Source organism: Helicoverpa armigera, chromosome 6, assembly GCF_030705265.1.
Source record: "Helicoverpa armigera isolate CAAS_96S chromosome 6, ASM3070526v1, whole genome shotgun sequence".
NCBI lineage: Eukaryota > Metazoa > Arthropoda > Insecta > Lepidoptera > Noctuidae > Helicoverpa > Helicoverpa armigera.
The window spans coordinates 12667919-12690296 of record NC_087125.1 but is presented as its reverse complement, the minus strand read 5'-3'; the positions used below and the strand labels follow the sequence as shown (position 1 = coordinate 12690296).

General features: G+C 39.3%; 2 protein-coding genes and 1 long non-coding RNA gene across 5 annotated transcripts in view; all 3 read right to left on the bottom strand.

Annotated features, from left to right (window-relative positions):
• Nucleotides 1-5216, bottom strand: part of LOC110379681 (mediator of RNA polymerase II transcription subunit 15) — a 28544-nt gene extending 23328 nt beyond the window's left edge. Inside the window, exon 1 of the mRNA XM_064035028.1 lies at nucleotides 5006-5216. Within this exon, the coding sequence (XP_063891098.1) occupies nucleotides 5006-5085 (80 nt within the window). The 5' untranslated portion in view covers nucleotides 5086-5216. The remainder of the gene's footprint in view (nucleotides 1-5005) is intronic.
• On the bottom strand, nucleotides 79-2806 carry LOC135116968 (uncharacterized). The gene is made up of 3 exons (XR_010276539.1): nucleotides 2788-2806; nucleotides 663-802; nucleotides 79-232 (listed from the first exon to the last, which is right to left on the bottom strand). It is a non-coding gene; the product is annotated as an uncharacterized LOC135116968 (long non-coding RNA).
• A 2466-nt stretch (nucleotides 5217-7682) lies between the features above and the next one.
• The window catches only part of LOC110373988 (zinc finger protein ush), a 196990-nt gene continuing 182294 nt past the window's right edge, over nucleotides 7683-22378 (bottom strand). For all 3 annotated transcript variants that reach the window (XM_021331491.3, XM_021331490.3, XM_021331492.3), the window contains exons 2-3: nucleotides 10909-12812; nucleotides 7683-10707 (exon numbers count right to left, since the gene is read on the bottom strand). In XM_021331491.3, coding sequence (XP_021187166.3) covers nucleotides 10303-10707; nucleotides 10909-12812 — 2309 coding nt within the window. In that variant the 3' untranslated portion in view covers nucleotides 7683-10302. The remainder of the gene's footprint in view (nucleotides 10708-10908; nucleotides 12813-22378) is intronic.

Below are 22378 nucleotides of genomic sequence, written 5' to 3'. Positions count from 1 at the left end.
AATAAATGTTTATATATTTTTAATATGTCTTTGATTTTATTATATGTATTCATATGAAAGGGGAAAAATAATACACACTTTATTGTAAAACATATTTTCTGTAATTATTATTTTGAATAAGGTAAGCACGCCAAAACAAATTAATCACAATTATATTATTTTCTCTTGCTCCATAGAAAATACAATTTATTACAAAATAATTTTTGTAAGTATTATTTTTCGTCCTTGGGAGCTGAAATAAAAATAACCCCAAAATCAGATAAATGAAGCTTGTATGCAATCCATCTAGGATGGTATGCAAGTTAATTTTTTATAAACAGTCTATAGCGCCTTCATTCACGTACTTACAAAAATATGAAACCGATTTCAATAGACCATGCAGAATACCGCATCAAAATCGGTTCAGACAAACATGCGATAGTCCCGCACAAACATACAGACATACAAGGCAAGAGCCTGTGTTTTTTTAATTCGATGTTATTCGGTTATTCTTTTACTCGGATTTTCCGCCAAAACAAACGATCAAATTCGCATCGTACAGTAAACTGCACATAAGTGGTAACTGTCATGCGCCTTAACTCAATAGTAATAAGTACGATTTTCCTATAAAACTATTACCACTGACCTGAAGTTGACTGTACATCGTGCAATGAAATACTTACCCCAATGATTTATATACTTGACGAGTTGAAGAATGCTGTCAGCATATTCAGCAGCATTTTGAGACGTAACAAATAAAGTGTTTTCCATTTCACTGCTCGAACTTGGCCAGTTTTTTCCTGACTTTTCTAAAGCTTGTTCACTGAGAACGAATGAAAGACTGTCATTATTCATGATAACTTTCGAAGTCTGTGGTAAAAGTTACTGAAGTTACTACGTAACTATACTACTTTGGCCCGCTTTCAGCTTCTAGCGGTATGCGCTGTTGTGCAGCGTTGCCGTACCTACATGTTGAGATTCACGTGTCGCGCGCGAAATATTGCCTAGCGGATACGAGGCTTAAAGGACAAGGAAAAACTGTTTACTTTGAATTTATATGTAAATTAGCTTTCGCCCGCGACTTCGCGTAGAAGTGACTTCGGACAGATTTTTGGTTTGACCAATAGATGGCGCTGTATGTCCGGAATAAATGTTATTTTCATCCCACCATCTCGGAAAGAGTAGTTTTACCCTTTGATATCTGAGCGCAAAAGCCGTTTTTATCCTCTAGAGCGGCAAAGTAATTTGAATTTAGAACATCTTAGACAATCTTAGACAATCTTGATAAGACTTTTAGACTTTTCAAACAAATACATATTGAACAAATAAAATACTGCTTAAAAGAATTATTCAATTAATTAATTAATTTTTATTATTGTTTTTACATAGATTTTTAACCTCGTTTCATTTTTAAACTGAGTTATTAAATGAACTTTAATAGGCAGTTCTTTTTAATTTGATACTCATATGTGCGCGCCATTTTGTTTTTTTGCATTTAGTAATTTCCTCGATGAGGTGGGATGAAAAGTTACGTGTTGCACTCGAGTGCAAAGATTTTTCACCTTGTGCTCTTTTGATTCCCTCGCTATCGCTCAGGATTCTAATTATTGAAACACTCGCTACGCTCGTGTTTCAATTTTAGAATCCTTCGCTTGCTCGGTCATCAAAATTGAGCCCGCGGTTAAAAAGCAACTTTGCACTCTCGTATAACAAATAACTATTTTTGCAATATAAACTATCCTATGTCCTTTCTCAAGTTCCAAACTATGTCTGTAATAACACACTGTAGACAGATAGAAAGACTGACAGAGTTACTTTCGCATTTATAGGTAATAATATTTGTTTGGATAAAGTCAGTTGTTATAAAATAACGGACGTTTATGTTGTCGGTGGTCTTGTCTTGGCCCTTAACTGGGGCCCGATTCTCCTAAGTTAATAATGTCAAAATCGAGTAGAAATCGAATCGCAATATGATCGCAATAGCAGTTTAACCATATCGGGCATTCTGCTACTAATAAAAGACCAATCGTATTCTATTGACATTTGATTGGTCTGCGATTGGTCTGCTATTTTGGTGATTTTGGTCCATACGGTAGTTTGCTGTACAATCATTTTGCAATCGTAAATCATTTGCAGACAAAATGATTCATTATTGAATGACAGAAAAGGATAAAAACGTTTATTTCAAAGAAAAAATAGCGGAAAGCCACATACGCTTCAATCGTAATCGAGTTTATTATCGAAAAACGGGATTAACGTAGGTAAACTCTCGAAGGCTGGCTATCGAGTATGGTCGAAACATTATTCACTTGAAAATAGTCGGTGAGAAAGGTTTCGAGAAGTGTAAAAATAAAGTTTTAACCGTGTTTATGTTTTGTTTAGAGTTAGTTTTGTCAATAAAAGTGTTTTAAAATTATTGTTATTTATTGGAACAATTAGTAATAGCTTCAATATAAGTAATTTAAAATGCAAAGACCGCCACTGTATGAACGTAGTTCATAGTCTTTGCCATATTATCTTTTAGCGGCAAATTTACTAGAATATTATGGATATCAATCACGAGAAACAAGGTAGATAATAAATCATATTTTATTTATTTGCGTACCTATAGAATTAATGTGTTTGAAAAAAAAAAATGTTATTTATGTTTATTTTTAATCATTGTAGAGCAAAACTTAGGAATAGAATTAACGCACTGGACACAAATGAAACCGAATTTAAAAATATAGAATATAGAAATAGCATTGCACTTAAAATACTTCACACTAAAGTTTATGCCACTCAAACTTATTAAAACTGTTTACTCACGCTTCCATGAATTCAACCATCATTTCATATTGCGTCTGACTGGTTCTCATAATTATTTATTATATTGAAAGCACTTAATTATTTGTAGCAAAAAAAACAGAAATACTTTTGTTGTGGACGTGTAGCAAAACATAAACAAACTTGGCGCCCTTACGCGCGTCGGATGTCAAGTGGGTGCGTTCGGTACCCGTCATTTAAAAAAAATAAAATCTCCGTAACTATGTTATATTGCTAAATCAAATCAAATCAAATCAAATCACCTTTATTTTCAGGCATCAAAGGCCCATAGATAAATACCTTAAAACTAGCATACATATGTTATACAAAATTGTTAGTAAATAAAAACTTAAAACTATGTTAGTAGCACTTCCTTATGCACTATGACACTGTGCGGTCCTGTGGCACTTGTCCGCGGAAGCGACGGAACACCACGTCCTGTGGCCAGAAGTTTTCGTCCAACACGAGGTGCAGGAAACACGTTGGCACTCGCACCACGAACGCCTTGAAGTTGGCGTTATGGCGCGACTCCAGCATCTGCACTCTCGGGGCGTACTTCAGCTTCTGACGCACGTACTCCACGATGTCCTCCGCCTTAGTGGTGTAGTGTAGGCGGGAGATGTACACCGGGGTGTTCGGCTTGGCGGCACGAATTTTGATGTTTGGCTCAACAGGAGCCGTGCCGCAACGATTCTTGTTGGTTCGCTGACGGCGCTTCCTCCTTTGCACCGTAACGAACCCCTCATCGTCAGCCCGATTCTGTCCCTTTACGGGCACGGGCTTCTTCGTAGCATCAATTTTGCTACCTGTGACGCTAGCGTAGTCTCGACGTACATATTGATGTTTCGCCGAGGCTGCAGAAACGAGCAGCTGATCGAGCGGTCGAGCGGCGGCGAGCGGAGGAGCCGCAGGGACGGGAGCGGGGCAGCGGGGCGCACGAGGCGCGCACTGTGCCGACTCAGCATTCGGCGGTGACAGCGGTGACGGCGACAAAACTGCTGACGCGAAACTTGCACCCGATACATCGAGGCACGCTCCGCGCCGCATGTTTACGTTCGATGCACCCACAGGTGACCCAGTTACAGTCACCGATTTACGCAACTCGTTAAGTTCGCTGCGCAAATCGGCGACTGTAATTTGGGATGCATCTAACTTCTTCTGTACATCCGCAAGACTTGCCTTTAGAAAGACGATGTCTTTCAGCAGGCTCGTAACGTCGACGTGGTCGAAGGTGACGGGCGGAAGCTTATTCAGATCCTTGGCCACAAACGTCGGCACGTCGTCTGGATCGGTCTCCTTTAGCAGCGTGATGATGTCCTGAATGCTCTTCTTTGTCCCGTCACGCCGGCGGGACACCATCTGGTCGCTCTTGTTGAGCAACCTGTACAGCAGCTGCTTTGCAGCAGCGACGTCATCCTCGCTGAAGTTCGACGCGCAGATTTGGACAGCGGACACCTCGTCCATCACGTCCAGCTTCTGCTGCAGGAACGCCAGCAGCTCATTCGCCACGAGTTGTTCACTCATGGCGATTAAAAAACGACTAGCAACGGCTTGCGCCGCGCTAAATTCTTATTTGTAATAAACAAATATACGCGTCAGCAGCACGACTGCATCGATTCGCAGCTAGTACGAGACTGAAAGATAATGCCATTTCATAATGTCTAATAATTAACTTTGGGTCTCTTTTTTATATTACATTCAGTTTTAATTATAATTTGATAATAATAAAACGTTTAATCAAAGGTAAAAAAAATATTAACAACTAGAGTTAGTTTTCGAACGCACCATTCATTCAACAATCGTTCATTTTGCTCACTATGGCGCGTCCCTTTTAACATTAGCATGACGTCACATTCGAATTCGAATCGAGTGTTCGATAGTGCTTCGAATGTGGTTCGTGCTGCCTACTATCGACAGACTCCGTTTTCGAATCGAGGCCTCGATACATTGTCGATTCGAATACGTTTGATATTCGTGCTTGGCCTACGATCGCATATCTTAAAGGGTGACATCATCGTAATTTTAAGAAGCAACGAATAAAAGTATCTACATAGGTATCTCTACCTATATTGTGGTAGTTAGTAAATACTAGCGCAGTGCATTATTTGATTACCCAAGAGATTGGTGACGTACCCAAAAACATTGGGCAAGGTCAGAGTTGTTAAACGAGTTGTTTACAAATTATTGTTTATAAGCGTAACTAGTTTATTAGTCTACTTACATTTTGGATACCATCAGCTGCCTGTAGGTGTCACTTATTTCAGATTTGTATAAAGATGTTAACTCTGGTTCTTTAGCCATCGTCGGATAAATTGTAAATAGCAAAAAAAAAAATTATGCACTGCGATGAATTGCAAATATGAATTTGTCTGGAAAGTCCAGACAACAGACAAACACTGTTACAAACGTTCACTGCGACGTTCAAAGAACGAATGAACGGAATGACTTCGAAATTAGGTGTTGTTTTGTCTCAATGTCACGTGACTCATATAAATATGCACTCTTTTGCAAAAAAAGCGGGCAGCTGTGTGAAATCTAGGATTAAAGAACTTTTCGTGCGTTTCAAAGGGTTTGGTTTTGTTGGTCTATGCTGATGATTGATACCAATGTTACGAGTTTCGGTAGGTATTCTTGTGTAAAGCGTTCTATTGTTTTGATATTGTACCCCCGCGGTTTGAAATATGTATCCCTTTCTTAGAGCAGGTAAAAATCTTATAAAATACGCATAGTTTAAAAAAATGTTTTGATGTATCCGAAAGGTACATTAATCATCATTTAAAACTGCATTACCAGTTTTCTGAAAATCACTTCAAAAACTTTTCAAAACGCCCACGAACTTTCTACCAGAAATTAGTCCAAAATAACGTTTAACCAGTTTCTTAGCAAATCTACAAAATTCAAATTTAGAATACACTCTCACGCATACTTGGCTAACCCTTTTGTAATAGTAACATACTAAAGTTATTAAAACCCTTTGAAATACACGTAAAGTCATTAAAACCTAGATTTTGCATAGGTGCCCGCTTTTTTTGCAAAAGATTTTATTATGCTAACATATGTATGTAGGTATCAATGAGAGCTCTCGCGATATAACTGCGCACCTACTTGGAAATTTCAAACAAAAACAAGATATTACGCCTTTGTTAGGGTTCCGTACCTACCCAAAGGGTAAAACGGGACCCTATTGTTTTCGCTCCTCTGTCCATCCGTCCGTCCGTCCGTCAATCACCAGGCTGTGAACCGTGATAGTTAGAGAGTTGAAATTTTCAATAGTTGAAAATTAGAATACAATAAATATTTTGGGGGGCTCCCATACAACAAACGTAATCTTTTTGCTCATTTTCTAAATAATTGCACGGAACCCTTCGCGCTCGATTCCGACTCGCACTTGGCCGGTTCTTTTTTTATCATCGCGCATAAATAACAGCTGCAAAGGTCTAATCTAAGGTCATGGGCTTAAAAACGCAGCGCGGTCGGGTCGAAGATGGGTGACCACTGACCATTTGTCATGACGAGTTCCTCCATCTTTCAGAAAGCACGATAAATTGGTTTCAGCGGCAGTAGTAACAGGTGGTCTAAAGCCAGAAAGTTGGCCAACCAGTCGTTCCAAGGGATATCAGATTACCTAGGTGTAAACTTAATTGAGTTGATGAGGTTAGAAAGGTAGTCGCTCCATGTAAAACAGTGGTTAACACTGCACCTGGTTAAGCCAACCCAACATAGTTGGCAGAGAAACTATAGTCAATACTTTACCATTTTACTGACTCTAAACTGCAGGTGGTATTAGCTAGGCCGAAGCTAGTTCTACTGGCTGCTACTCTTTGGATTAAAACTGTACTGTATATTTTCCGAGGTTTTATTGCACATTGCACCTATCTCAATACGATCCCAGCAAAATTATCTATCAGTCCAGGCTGCTGAGAAGATCCAAAAATAACTCATTGATAGATATTATACTCTTCACTCTTGGAATCCAATCCATTTACTAACTTGTATTTCGCTACAAGACTTGTATTTGTTAATTTTTATTACAGCATTTATTTCGAGGTAGAAGACTCATACATCACACTCAACAGGACTTATAAGGCAGCAATGTAATTTTTAACTTGATAATATACATTTTTGCTAGATGTAAGTTGTATTAAAAAGCAATTTTCAAAAAGGCGCTCATATAATTTTCCTCGTGTGTGCATTAGTTAATTTAATCGGGGGATAGATGGCGCTACCAGCTTTGAGATTGGCAATCCTTCCCTTTCCCTCCTACCCCACTACAATATGCCAGAAAGAGAAGGAAGACTAGACACACCAACCGTGGCGCGCCTTTAGCCAAAATCGCAAGTGGAACTATTCCGCCGCTATGTTCAAATTTCGAATCACGGCAACACTGCTCTGCCATTTTGTGTGAAAATAATTAATCAACCGTACTTTTCCATCATTAAAAGTGCATAAATCAGTGTGTTGCATATAAGAACTAACAGTGAGTGACAGTGTACCTAGCCTACGTGTAGGGGAGACAGCATTGCAGGCCTGCAACAACGTGCGGCTCCACCATCCAGCATATATTATGTAAGTCCTTTTTCTTTCACCAACTATCCAGCTTCACTCATACTGTGTCCCGGTTCGTCTATTCATTGACCAATTAGTTTTCGGCACTCGCTACGGTCCTTCATAATGATAATGTCCTCCTAGCCGATTATCGGCAACGGCGGCTGTTGTCATGTAAGGAGATTCGTCAAGTGCGCAGGGCATATCATAGTGCACAAGCATTTGCAGCTGCACTCACTATTTCTTCACTGTCATAGCCCGGTGTGACGGCATGAGATTCAAAATTAACTTGTAGGACTTCTGTTTTTTTTTGTGTAATATACGATAATGGGCATAGAAAATAAAAAATAATATTTAATATGTGATAAATAATTTATTGTCTGGCGGTATTTTTACAATATCATTGTTTGCCTACATCAGCTTACGATTCATTAATTGTTATTATCACTTTAATTCAACTTCTTATTATAATAATGTTGCATTTTAAACATTCTTACGTACTTAATGGATGTCTGAAAATATTTTATGAAGTTGAACAAAATATTTTTTACTGGTAAATAGCGTGGGTTTGCTGAAATATATTGCAAGCGTAGCTTTTGTGAGTTGTAAAAAGCATTTTATATAAGTAAATAGGTACATATGTTTTTATTTATACAACTTTAGGTAAATATAAAAAAGTGATAGTATCTATTATTTGATTCGAGAATGTTGTACCCATAAATTAATTTCAGACATCCATTAAAACACGAAACGAAATAGATTTTATTCGAGATGACGCCCCTACATTAAAAACTATGTTTTTACTGAGAACACAGTTATGGCACATAACATCAGATGCTGTGTTTCGTTAAATTTTTAACATAAAATGTCATGATTTTTACGTTTATTCTACTGATTTGGACTGACGGCTACAGATGTGACTTTAAATTTATGTAAAAAAAAACAATCTGAGATTGTCTTCAAATAGAAAATAATAAATTTTTGAATTAAAAAAATTGCCCAGTTTGGCATAATGTGAAACCTTTACTGAAGTTACTAAGAAAAGGCTGCTAAAATGTGGACTACTGATCCTAGGTATGACCATTCCCACTACGTATTTTGATGCCATTATGTACTGGCTATCTTTTCACTTTCTACAAGACGACAGCACTTCACCCTACCTCAATCTGTCAAATTTCTTCAATAGATTTTCAACCTTATCACAATCGTGGAAGGTTCATATTCGATTAGTAAAATTTGACAGATTCGGTTAGGGTGACCTGCTGGCGTCTTACAGAAAGTGAGTAGATTTAAAAATCATATGAAATGTTTTTATTAAAAGTCACTTCTGTTAGCAACAGTCCACTAAATACGTCATACAATGGAAGATCGACCACATTTTTGTTTTGTACCTATTTTTTTCTATCGCAACATCGATTCGAGACTCATTCCTTTATAGACAGACAAAACATAAAAGTTTACACAAATTACAATAATTATACGTAGGGAACAAGTCTTGTAGTCACTTAATCTACAACTATATTTAATGAGATAACTATAAATGCAAATTACGATTATTCTAGCGATGCTTTGGCATTGACAAAACATGGTATCTCACAGTGCGCCCAGAATATTTTGACAGTTAAACGTCAACAAAGTGTCAAAATCAATTTATATCTCTAGTTTCTTATTTAACTTCTTGTCAAAATATACTGAGAACACTGTATTTTATTAACACTTACGTTTTGATACTTTTAGTTGGGGGAATGATAAATACTGTGGTAAGCAATTTACAAACTGTTTTTAAGGAAAATAAAAAATATCATTCTAAATACGAGATGTCGACATTATTGCAAAAGTTATGTTGAACGTTGTTACTAAATTTGAAAATCCATTGATTTACAAAGTAATTAATGGCGAAGAAATGTATTCAGATCCTGTTTCTTAAAAAAGTACAATTCATTTTGAGTGACAAGCCATTCTTCATTTTTTACTGTGAATTTTAATGCATTTGCCATCAAACAAATGTAATTACAGATTTTTGGCAATCTTCCAAATGACACTGGTAGTTAAAATTAAACCGCATTGTTGAATCAGCACCTGCATTAGGGGTAGATAAATTCACCTAATAATTAATTAATATTAAACAAAAATTAACAACAAAAAAATCGAACAATCACTTAGAACGAATGGTAATAATATTTAGTAATATCTTTACATATATTTACAATTTTGGTAATATTTTTAACCGTATACTAATACAAAGACGAAGTTTAACTTTTAACTAGGAAATTTACAATAACAGAGTAACAAAATCTTAAAGTATGAGGGCTTGTATGTACATTAGCCAATATATTAAGAACTTTTTACTTGATGTACTCACACGAGGACGGACTCATTTGAGTACAGACTCATTTAAGTACAACAAGTTTTGAAGGGTTAAGATGAAATACATTTAGCTCAAGTTACGCCAATTTTATGTAGACAGGACTTAATAAATACCTTCGTCCTTCACATGATATTATCTTTTATATCATGGCGTAGCGTAAGCCAATATTATTATCTTTTTATATTTTTATAATTTAACATTGAATCGAAAATTTCAAACATCGATTTGGCATTGATATGCAGTACACGTTTAATTTAATAATCATTAATTTATTGCACATTTATTTTAATTTTATTTGAAAACGAGAGGATACATTCTTATTCTAGGATAATTACAAGAAATTCCAGGGGAAGCAACTTAAGCATTATGATTTTGCGAGCAATAGTTTTCAAAGTATATTTTCCATCAGAATTTCAAGCTATAAACCGCCGTCACACAAATATTTAGGTACGTGCGTAAACATGAACGCATCACACTTTCATAATCCGAATAACAGATGGCGCTACTAGTAGTAGCACAGCATAAATAATCGTTTACAACAGAGTAACTGTTTTGGCGGCTTATGCGAGAAACAGATCATCAGTACGTCAAGTCTAGAATCAAATTCATAGTACAGGCGTATCAGTAACCCTAGCTGGCGTCGGCACGTTATTATTGGCCGTCGCATCCTGATTGTTAGCGGTACAATAAAACTGCTTATGAGCCTTATAAGTGTTCACATACTTGAAGGAAATATCGCAAGACTTGCAGTAGTTAGGGGTTTCTTCGAGTTCTGTTTCTGGTTCCTTTTTGATGTCGACTGTTGGGGGAGGAGGGACGGGGGATGTTTGTTCCTCCTCGGGCTCGTCTGTGGCGTGGACGAGGCGTGCGTGTCGCACGACATTGCCGCGGTACGTGGAGGTGTAGGCGCAGCTGCCGCATCGGTGCACGCGCTCGCCCCCCACCGCTGGGCTTGGAGAAGTCGCCTCACGGCTGTCCTCTTCGAGAACGCATGCGATGTAGCTCTCCTCCTGAAAATTATGGTTCACTGGTAAGTATTGGTTGTGCTGGCCTTTCAGCAAAAGGAGTTTGTTTTTTAATTTCATGAGAGTATTGCTTGGGAGGATTGCTTAATACATAAAATATAGTTAAAAGTTAAGACTTCTTGAGATTTTGCCAAAAAAAATAATTTACGTCGTTTATGGTTCAGACATTTAATGATAAAAACTTACCTGTAAGTCAGCAGGCTTCTTGTTGTTGAAGTGCATGCGTATGTGTGTGCGCATGCCTCTCAGCGTGTTTCCCCGGTACCGGCAGATGGTACAGCGGAACGCCTTCACTCCGGCGTGAGCATCCATGTGACGCTGGGCGGCAGCCGCTGTTGGCGACACCACATCGCAACAAGGGCACTTCCATCCACCCTCAGTGCCCGAAGTCGGTCTTGGAACCTCAGGAACGCTTCGAGGAGATCGCGTCTCCCGCTTAGTGCAATAAAATGATTGGTGAGTCGTCAAGTTGTCCAGCGAACTGAAATGAATGCCACACGCTAGACAGATCAACTGGCGGTACTGCGGCGGTGGACCGGGCTCCGGCGGCGCAGGACTCGCGCGCTCTTCCCCGCCTCCCGCTGAACAATAATGCCTCTTGTGGATGCGATAGTTCTCGTATTTACAAAACACAATGTTACACTCTTTGCATTTAGACACTCCCTGTTTCACCAGCACTTGAGGAGATGCTGTGGTAACCGGTAGCTCTGACGCCAGGCGAAGTGCAAGAGCAGGCGGTATTATTGCCGGTGGAACAATCGGGGCAAATTTCTCTTCAGGAGGCGATGGGACACTTGGAGGCTTAGGCGTTGGCCCTCTAGAGTTTAATCTCCGTCGCTTTGGTGAACTCTCTGCACTTGGTGACGAAGACCGTCTAGATGGGGATGGCGTGGCTGGAGAACCAGGCAATGAAGGAGCGCATACTATTTGCTCGGGAGTTGTAGATCGCAGTCTGTTCTCTTTCTCATGTTCATCGGTCACCACAGATTCAGGCGATCGTCGTACACTGAGATCTAAAGGAGTTGCACCATCTCTTGGTGGTTCTCGTGTTCGATTGGCTGATTTTAAAACCTCGGTTTCTTTTCCTTCCGCATTCATGTTTGATAATGCCCTACTAATTGGTTGAAATGTTCCATTTGGTAACAAAAAACATGGCGTGTCAGGATCTGGTAGTGTTGTACCCGGCAGTGTACTTGCACCTCGCAACAATGAGTATGGAACTATGAGAATCGGATTAGTCGGTAACGCAAGAGCGTACTGATTTTGATTTTGTGCTGGAGGCGTGGCTCCAGGCGAGGGTGGCGCAGATCCCGAAGTTGCAGAGCCACCGCGAGCGGACGCTAGTGCTTGCTTAACAACTTGTCTCGTGCTACAGTAATGCTGTTTATGCGCTCGGTACGTTTTGATAGAGCTGAAGCGAATATCACAATCGGCACAGTATCGGTCCTGTACAGGCGGCCCTTCTGTGACTTCTCCATTAGAGGTCGGCGTCGGTGCCGGAGTTCCACTGCTCACAGGGGAGGAGGAATGCATTCTCATATGTCGGTTCAAGCTTACTTTCTTATCAGCACTATAAGAACAGTAGGTGCAAGCATATTGTTTGCCAGCAGGGCGTGGAGTTTTTGCATCGCTACTAGATTCATCTGCGGCTGGATCAGCCGGAGTATTCGCTCCCTCCGTCGGCTTTGGCAATCTATTTGAACAATAATGTTCCTGATGAGCTTGCAATGTACTGAGTGATGAGTAGCGAATGCCACATGGCTTGCACACGTAGCTTGGAGGTCCTGATGCAGGAAAAAGCCCTGGGAACGCAGCCGCCGATAGGGCTAAGTAATCCCTCGCTTGTGGCGCAGGGGGCGGCGGCGGCGATGGTGAAGGTGGCTCACGTTTGAGCGTAGTCGCTTGCGGCGCGAGCGCTGGGTCTGTAGCAAGGCTGGTGTTGAGGCGCAGGCGAGGCGGTGAGGCGGCAGGCGAGCCCCCCGAGGCGGGCGAGGCGCCACCGCTGGACGCGGCTCGCTCGCCCTCTGAGCTCGGCGTGCGAGGTTCTCCCGGCATCGCCTCGCTCTCGTTTCCCCATTCCTCGTCCTCACCTGAAAACAAAAACAAGACAAGTGAGAATCTATTGACTGCGCACCTAAATGCAAAAGGTTTGTGCAAAAAGAATGCATGGCATATCAGCTCCTATTAGTGTTGTTAATAGCTGTGCGATGGTGAGTTGGCAGCAACGTCTAGCGATAGTCGTCACTCGTCACGTTTCGTCCCGTATCTGTCGACGTCAGTCAGATGAAGCCCTCGCGAGTCGAGGCATACATTAGCGCTCCTAATTGAGACGTGGCCGCGCTATGTAAATGTCGCCGCGTGGGTGGGGCGCGAGCACCGGCCACTCGTCTTAACAAATGCGAGAAATGTGAACGAGATTAAGTTCGCGCACCCGGTTGATCCGTCATTACGGCCGATGCTCGTCCATCAATATCGTGAGCGGGCCCGCGGCCAAACAGAACAAAAACTTAACGGACCCCGTTGTAATTGGATCTGATTTCCAGAAAACGCTCGCTCACCTTCCTTTTTGAGCGACAACGATCTCTACCGAGCGAGGAATTAACCTATCTTTCGCGCAGCGATCTCGACTCAAAACGCCAATTAATGAGAGGCTCAACTTCATTCTCCTGGCCCTGTGAAGATCATTATATGGGCACGACAGCGAGATGGACGCGACGATTGGTGCGGCCGCGCACCGACCGCCATCTCGCGGTAACGAACACTGCTCGAATCGGATTGCGTTCGGGTCACGCTATCCTAGTGTGCGCGCGTTCCGATTGGTCATTACGATTGCTCGGTGACGCGCGATTGGCCGACTAATGCTGCTTTATCTGGCAGCTTAATGTTAGCGTCATACCGAACGCGAGCTTATCACGGTTCGTTAGTCGCGCTCCAGCTTCTGTTTTTGCTAAATAAGTTATAAGCTTGTGATTGTTTGCTTGGCGAAAGGTTGTCCGGACAATCAGATAGATGGCGTGACTCGGTGTCGTTTATGCAGCGCTCGCGAACTGAACGTCGATTCGTTAAATGATATACATCTGTGCCCTTTGTCTTTATAAACATGTCATTGCGTTCGTACAAGAGAGAAACATGCGACTCATGTATTCGTTGAAAGCTAGCCCGCATAGTTTTGACTAGAACTTCACAATGAGCTGGTTAGATTAGGTGTACCCTTTGACTGCAAAGTTGCCTCACGAATACAGGAGAACAATGCATGTTGCGTTTTCTTGTATGAAAATTCAGAGAATTAAACATTGGAATTAAATGTTAAACGTTTGGTGAAACAAGGCCGGCGAGCATCATACACGTGCCTACACGACACACGTAGAAAAAAAACAAAGCGGCCATCTTGTTGAGGTTTTATCTGGTTTGAGATCAGGGTCCAATTAAAATAGTCGTGCATCGGTGGCGTCACAATCGCAGTGATACAAATCTGTGATTGTGACGGCTGTGAGCGATCACCTAGGACGCGCTACCACGGACCACGAATCATATCGCGATTGATAACTCACCGTAATCGCTGTGCACTCAATGCTATCTCGAGATACGAAAATAAATAAATATGGACGTTTATTAAATATTTGTTTAGGTACTTGTGTAAACGGCGCTGGTGAACGGTAGAGTAATTTATGTTCTGACTTTGTGGAGTCCTTCACGTGTCGTGTTTAATCTTCACATTGAAAAGTTCATCAAGTTGTTTCGCATAACTTATAATATGACAACATTTTAACTACTGAATAGTATTTGTGTTCATATCTACAAGAAAATAATACCCATCATTTTCCACACGCGAAATAACTTTGAAAAAGTTATGCTTAAGAAACATGGATTTGATTTTTATTGCATCCATCATGTTCTCATGTAACTTTATAAATTGTATGTAAGTGCATCTGTACCTAGCACGTAAAACCTTAACTATGACACATAGTACCTAAAGCTCCCTATATAAGAAATACGAATAGATAAACCACAGATTGCTTCTTTTCTTGGAAAAATGCGTTATTCATCATTGCGTCAGCGTCAACAATTAGTAGCACTGATTAAAAACATTGACCTAATGTGATTCTCAGATTTACGATGTAACAAGAATCATCCGTTGGTTTCTATCTCAGTTTGTATTATATATTTATCTATGTATATCAGTAGTTTTAACTGTTCAATATCCTCCATTCTAACGTTTGCAAAGATAGATGGCAGTAGTAGTACTAACTGTCCCGTTCACGCAGAAATAATCATACGTATAATCCGTGCATTTAAGAACAATATATTTAACTCTTAACTAGAGTGACCCAATGACCAAACTTTAATAGATTAGAACATCAAAAAATCTAATCCAAGATATAAATCTTAATCATAAAAACGTTCTCAAACTAAGCTTCAATAAAACTTTTTAAACATGTCTTCTTAACGTCACTACAAAACATTACGAGCCCCATTACCAGTGTTGCCAGATGTAAATGAAAAAAAGCTACCAACAAAGAGGTGAGTGACAAAGTCGGGCGAGATTATCTATGGTTAACATCTTGATTTATTTGTGTTTGTTCTGGTAGGGAGTAAACAATCTATCATATGTGAGTCCGTGATAATATCATAGGTGTTTAATAGTAGTAGTGAGAATTCGAATAGAGCGTGCGTTGTAAGCAACCCGTTTCGCGATACTTAGAGATAACGTCCCAAACGATTGTAGTCTAGTTTTTTGTAACGAGATAGAATAACGTTTTCAGTGCATCTAAGATTAGAAAAGATCTCAGGTATCTTTTAATTAAAGTATAAGCAGTTTAAAGTTTCATTAAAAGAATTTTAGATAGGTACCGTGCACTCTTTTCTTTCAGGTACCATTTCGAAGTAGGTGAGCGGGTTACACGTGTAATGACTGTGTCTATACAAACTTATACCTTCTTAGGTTACGTCTACTTTAGTCTGTAATAACTGATGATGAGTGATTGCGGTAAATACAATATTTGACTAACTTGCGCGCCAAAGTCTTAGTGAGTTTCTTTATTTAGAACTTCTGAGTGGTTGCCAAAGAGTGCAATTGTAAGTTTTCTTGGCAATACAGATAATAACAGTACTTAAGTGTGCCCTTATAATCCTTCCCAGAAACCAGGCGAGATATAAACCCAGTAGTGCAAGTCAGCTCATTACCGCCAAATCCATAACAAGCCCATTGAATAACTTCAAACAGCACCCAACCACGCTATTTACACATAAAAAAATATTCTCAAGTTCATATCAAGTGGATCTTCAGCAAGTGTCCGGTAGGATGAGCGTCGTGCGTCACGATCGGATGCGCATTAACATATCGTCGGTTCGATTCCGCTATCGTTACGCTGAGCAGACTGCTGTGCTCATGGGGACATGTGCCCGCTTGGACGGCACGAGATTTGCTTGATTGTTTGTTTGTTTTTGTGGTATGTTGTTTGTTGATTGATAAGGTTTCTAAAGGTGTGTTTTGAGTTAGACTGGGTTATGACTTGCTTTATTAGGCTTCACGGTTAAATGCACGATATTGACGAAAACTTTACAAAGCAGACTGAATGCTAAGGTGCTGTATACGTTCCATCAAAAATGATATGTAAACGCGGGAAACAGATAGTGTTTCGTTCAATAATTTTGGGGATGGACATTATTTGCACCATTCTCTCACTTGTCCCTTTACACCAATTCAGTTGCCTCTCAAAAACCAGCTAATTTCTAACAACACCAAACCAAACCAAGGAATTAAACATCCACAATGGACACTAGTCCAACAAAAACGTTACTAAGTAAGCGTAGTACGTAGTAGATAAACATTTCCTCGTGGTGTCCGTCCTGCTTCATGACGAATAAATCTAGATGTCCACGCGGCCGCGATAACAGTAACGTACAGCCGCGATGTTGGTATGAGACCGCGATAAATGTTGCCACGCTTAGTTCGTTATCTTCGGTGTTGGGTGTGCAAAAAATATGATGGTAGTTGGTAGAAATTTTGATGAGTGCTCAGAGGTTGTTGTAAAAGTCTGTTTGAATTGTGATTTGGATACGTTTTAGTAAAATGACTGCTAAAAATGGTGTTAGAGGACAATCCATCATATCCTAATAAGTATAGAGTTTCATTAAATTGAAAAACATAGGAAACATGATTGTCTAACGAACATATTTGTATCAAGATTCAAGAAATCAAGCTGGAAATAATAACCGTTAATGATTTTCAAATAGGTCAACCAATTCTTAATCATCCACACAATTCGTTAAAACAGTTACAACAGCCACTCGTACGCAAAGTACACGTTTATACAATATTAATTACACACTTTAATTAACCCAGTTTTACGTGCTAACTAAATATCGTCAAAGCAACCCCTTACCCGCAAACGAGTTGTTGTAATCATAGAGCAAAATCTCAACCTCCTTGTATGATTGATGTAGGATTTAATATTCATGAGGTGTTGCCACATGTGTGAGGAACTACGTTTGGTAGAATTGATGTGGTATTTAGGGAAAATTATTTCTAGAAAGAAAAAAGTATTTATTTTTCTGTCTTGAGCTGAGGCTAGTGTTAATATTCATTTATGATATAACATCTCTAAAAGAAATAGCTCAATCTGAAAATCTGTTGAATTTCAAACTGGATTCGTATTGGTAATTTGAAATTGATAAAAGTGTTACTGCCGCCATTAATGATAGGGGTCCGTTATATGTAGGTGTATCATCACGGTTAGAAAAACATTATAAACGGTAAGAAATTCATTAAACACGTCGTAACTACTATGTTGTGTATCTAATGTATATCGGTCCAATCATCAACGTATCTTACTTTCACTTTTCAGTAGGAAAAATAGCCGTATGTGAAGGTGATCTTTTTTCTACCTCTTAGAACTTGGATATCCAGGCTGTGTTACAGCTTTCCTTTAAGAATTTTCTCATTAGCTTCTGCTAAAGACTAAAAAACATTAAGTATTGAATAGTTATTCAGTAAGGGCGTGATATTACATTGATGAGTTTATGAAAAAAACATTTTTGGTTTCACCAGCGTCCCGTGGGAGCAACTGCCTGTACCGGGATAAAATATAGCCTATGTTTCTCAGAAAGAGTGAAGCCTTCCAACATTCAAATCGGTTCAGTAGTATCTGAGCCTTAGGCCACAAACAAACAAAAGATTGTTTCCTTCTTTTGCATTAATATAGACTAACAAATAATTTACCTAAAAAACGTTATTTATGATTTAATTTGAAATTGCTACTTCAGGTGACTTAATAACAGGCTAAATTGCGTGCCAATTTAAAACTGTAGTAGCGGTAACTTTACATACAAAATTATAGGTGACCGAGTTAACCGCCTCTCATTTGGGATCATTTAGAAAGCCTGCAGGCTTATTTTTTTACACTGGCAAGCTAACGGTGTCTTGGGTTGCCAGAGTTTTTGGTCTAAATATTCGGTGGCAAGAAATGTAATGGAATAAGATGATAGGGTCGTAAAAATAGCAGAAATGTTTAAATCCTTTTGATACCTACAATTATTATTTTTCTGAAATTTTGTTTGCACAAAAGGGCGCGAGATACAGACATCGAAAGCCAATAAAATGCATTCCAATAATTTGAAAAGAAAAATAATACTCTCAATTCTAGACAGACACTAACTAAACACTAACTTTTACATGTACGTACTACAAAAAAAAAACAAAAAATAAGAAAAGCGACAAAAAATATTACAATTTTGTACACTTCATGCAACAAAAGTACCACATCCAAACTTTCTTCCGTCAAGTGTGGTGCGTATTAAAAACACAAGTAAGTAGAAGTACCGATTGAAAGCAGATACGAGTGAGGAAATTAAACATTTCACAAGTAATTGCTTCTTTTGCTTTCTTTGTTATTTTATCGTGAACGATTTTGACGAGTGGCGTTTTTTTTTATTAATTTTTGTGATAATTTGTCTTGATGATACGAATAAGCTTTTTCATGTTGGATTTATTTATTTTTACTAATCTATCTATACATATCTCCTGAATATTATTAGAGGAATAATTTATGTTTTCTGGCTCGAAACTACTAAGGTCTACTGATTTCAGAATTTCTTCCCACTTTTGCGGTGTTACACTATCCACGGACGATAGCGTACATTTTATCCGGGAACGGGTAGTTTCCACGGAAAGTAGGTGCATCCGCGGGAAGCAGTGATTATAGTGCTCGAAGGCTGGTTGTCCATCAGAGTAAATCTAATACTTAGTAGTCCAACTAACTAAAATATACCTAACTAGGTATAACAAGGTCCCAAAAAAAGGCGAACCCTATGTCTAATACTTACAAATAATCTAGTACTTTCAAATATGTACCGAGATAGTGTTGTGCCACTAGTCGATTACGGTTTGATTCCATTACGATAAAGTTTCACCTTATCGTTGTGTATCGAGTTCATTGTAGTTCTTATATTTTATGTGCGATATGGAAAATAAGAACAAACAGGTTTATTATTGGCAAAATTACCCGCAGCGTCTCCTATAGGTAGGTACTATTTTTTAAGATTTTTGGAAAACATGGTATTGCAGGGAAATAAGTAAAAAGCTGTTATAACTGTAATAAAACAGTTTTTGGAAACTTATCAATAAAAAGAAACACAGACCATACAGGAAATTCCCGCAGCGATAACATTTTAAAGAAACTCCAGTAAGATTCTCCGCAAATCTTTGAATACCGTGCATGTAAACAATTACAATTTCCTAATATTTGACTCGTATGTCCTCCCAACACGCGATCTGCAGTCGCAGAAACATTAAAAAACTCTTTAACACACAAAAAAGTCTAATTCTGATAGGCGCGGGTCTATTACCGTGGCACGCCGTAACTCAGAAACAAGTAAACACGGCAGTCTCGACATTTGCATAACTATCGAGTTTTTAAATCTATGCAAAACGCGACGATACGTTGCACGGGCTCACGAGTCGACCCCCCCACCGCGCCTTCAGTAAAAACACATGCGATTTCATAATACGTCCCCCCATAACTTCACGTGTACCACGCTTTGATTAATAACCCAGGATTACCGCACAACAGATTATAATATAATTTGAATACACACTTTTTAATAACAATGCTGGTAATACACCGCGAAATTGATGATAAAGTGATAATACACATAAATAAACAGCTTAAAAGTTGCGTCCACGCATCGCTGGAGGCGTCAAAAGTAGGCGGTACTTATGATGAATAACGTGACGGAATCCGACGTCCAATCGGATCGATCTCGATTTTAATTATACGAATCGAGAACATCGAGACGCCTATAGATCGAATATTAATATGTCGATTGCGCACGCGGCGATATCAACGGCCTGGCCTTTGATTCCGCCGTTCGAATTTCGAATGCGTAATTTGATTTGAGTCCGCGACATTCCGCGAAACTGATGCACACGATAACGGTCTTCCGCAAAAGATTCAAGATAGTTATTGCCAACTGAGAAAAATAAAAGCACAATTTATAACTGCTAGCATCGAGTGATCTTGATTTTAGTTTATTTGCATTCCGTGGACGTACTGTCTGTATTTTATTCATGTGAACATGACACTGCGACAGGCCTATATCGTAATAAAAAAAGAATCAAATATATAAACTAACAAAGCATTGTTACAGTGAAACGGTCACGTCAAACCGATCCATTTCCTTTTTGTATTACAGCACAATCTCGATAGTCGATAGCATCTAGCGTCGCAGCACGCCTACGACACGAAAATAATTAACTCGATCCACCGTCAAACATCATGTTTAACATCGGCTACTCCCATACCAATTACTACCGACAATCGATCGACTCACAAAAACAGCCGCCCAACACTAGCCTCGACTGGTTTGAAAAAAGTCGTCCGAGCGTCGACGCGCCCGAGAACGTGTTAACGAGCGTTTGATGGATCGCGCAACAATCTAATACCGATGTTCTTAGCACTACTACAATTTTCATGAACCTATACATGCTTTTTATGGCACTTTATTACCTGACACCCTTCATAACACAACTGTGTATCCAAGCGCAGCCGGACAATAACAGATCCCAGATAAATCGAAAGAAATCAATTGAATTCATGAATAAATCGCATAAACTTGTCCCGCGCTGTTATCAACGCGACATAATATTTTTTACAGCTGTTTCATAAATGCGAGAAAGCGACGCACGAGGACGCGGCGGTATTTATTTTTTTAATAAATTCACGTTTAATCGGTATCCGGTATCTTTGAAATTGCTAGCGAGGCCCGTATCGACGCCATCTCTCGGGCCCCACAATGTAAATTATATAATTAAAGAAAACTCGCGATTGCCATCGAATACTTATACGATGTTAATCGAATAACGTGACTTTTATCGGCGATTGCGTCAAATTACTGTTCAAATTGCCGTTTTAAAAAGTAAAGAGTGGTGTTGTAAGCGCAAAGGGGTAAAGGGATAAAAATCGGTTTGTTTCTTAAAATAAAAAGTGTGCGGTGTCGTTTGGATCGCGGGCGGGCGAACGCGTTGGAGATTTGAAAATTAGCATTTTTGTCGAATAACTCTGTGGCGGTGCCTCGCTGAGCACCCGATACCGACGAGCTGGCCGAATCTCAGCTTTTTTATACTTTTTAACAGGATTGGACTTTAAAATATTTCTCTATTCTTTAGCAATCACTTGTTTTACGAGCTAGGAATGAAAGTGTGCACAACTATATGAACTTTTGGTGGTTACATGAGTACATAGAACTTTTCTTTTAAACTACACATATAAGCACGTAGTGAGCAGCTTTTTGATGTCTCCTTGAATTAAATGAAAGTAATATACCTTTAATTCGATTATGACTTAAATATGGTCGCTGTAAATAATCTGATACAAAGAGAACTTTAAGTTCTGAAATTCTCTTTCCTTATCCAACCTGTTGTACCTATCTTCCACTAGATAAATATGATTCAAATGTTGAAATTGACAACCACTTCCTATCATATCAGCCTAAAACCTACTAGAAAATCACCAATGACTTAAAAATGAAGCAAAAACACAGCTCTAAAAATCGTTGACCCTTTATCGTCTGTAGCAGCTCTCATTGGGCGAGTAGAAATTTATGTCGTTCAGTAATCCGGGCCCATTTGTATAGATAATTTTTATTATTGCCATCTCCCCGAGCCGGCCGCGGCCGATAATGCCGAACGAAAGAGTTCGTAATGACAATTTAAATAAGGAAGACGTATTCGTTGCTGGCGATAACCAGGATTTGAATTTTGGAATTTTTGTAAGTGGTAACTTTGATTTAGGGCTGTGCTTAAGTGTAATTGGAATACAATACTATCGATACTATTTTTTTTTGCAGTTTTCATGTGTTAACCCAAAGTGATTTTTGAGTTTTCATTAGCAGTAGTGTTGTCAATGTTATCGTGCTTCCCTAAAATCGATAACAGTAGGTATTTGTTGGTCTTAACATCTAGAGTTATTTTTTCGAATAACAACAACACATTACAATTCCAAAGCAATACAATAACCCTACCATACAACAAACTAAGCGTGTAAACTATTTTTAACATGGCCACACCGAGTTTATCGGGCTCCCGCTCTTATGTCCGCGTTATCTCGGCCAGTGCATTAGTCTTCGATAATACAACGATAAAAACAGATCGGCCGGC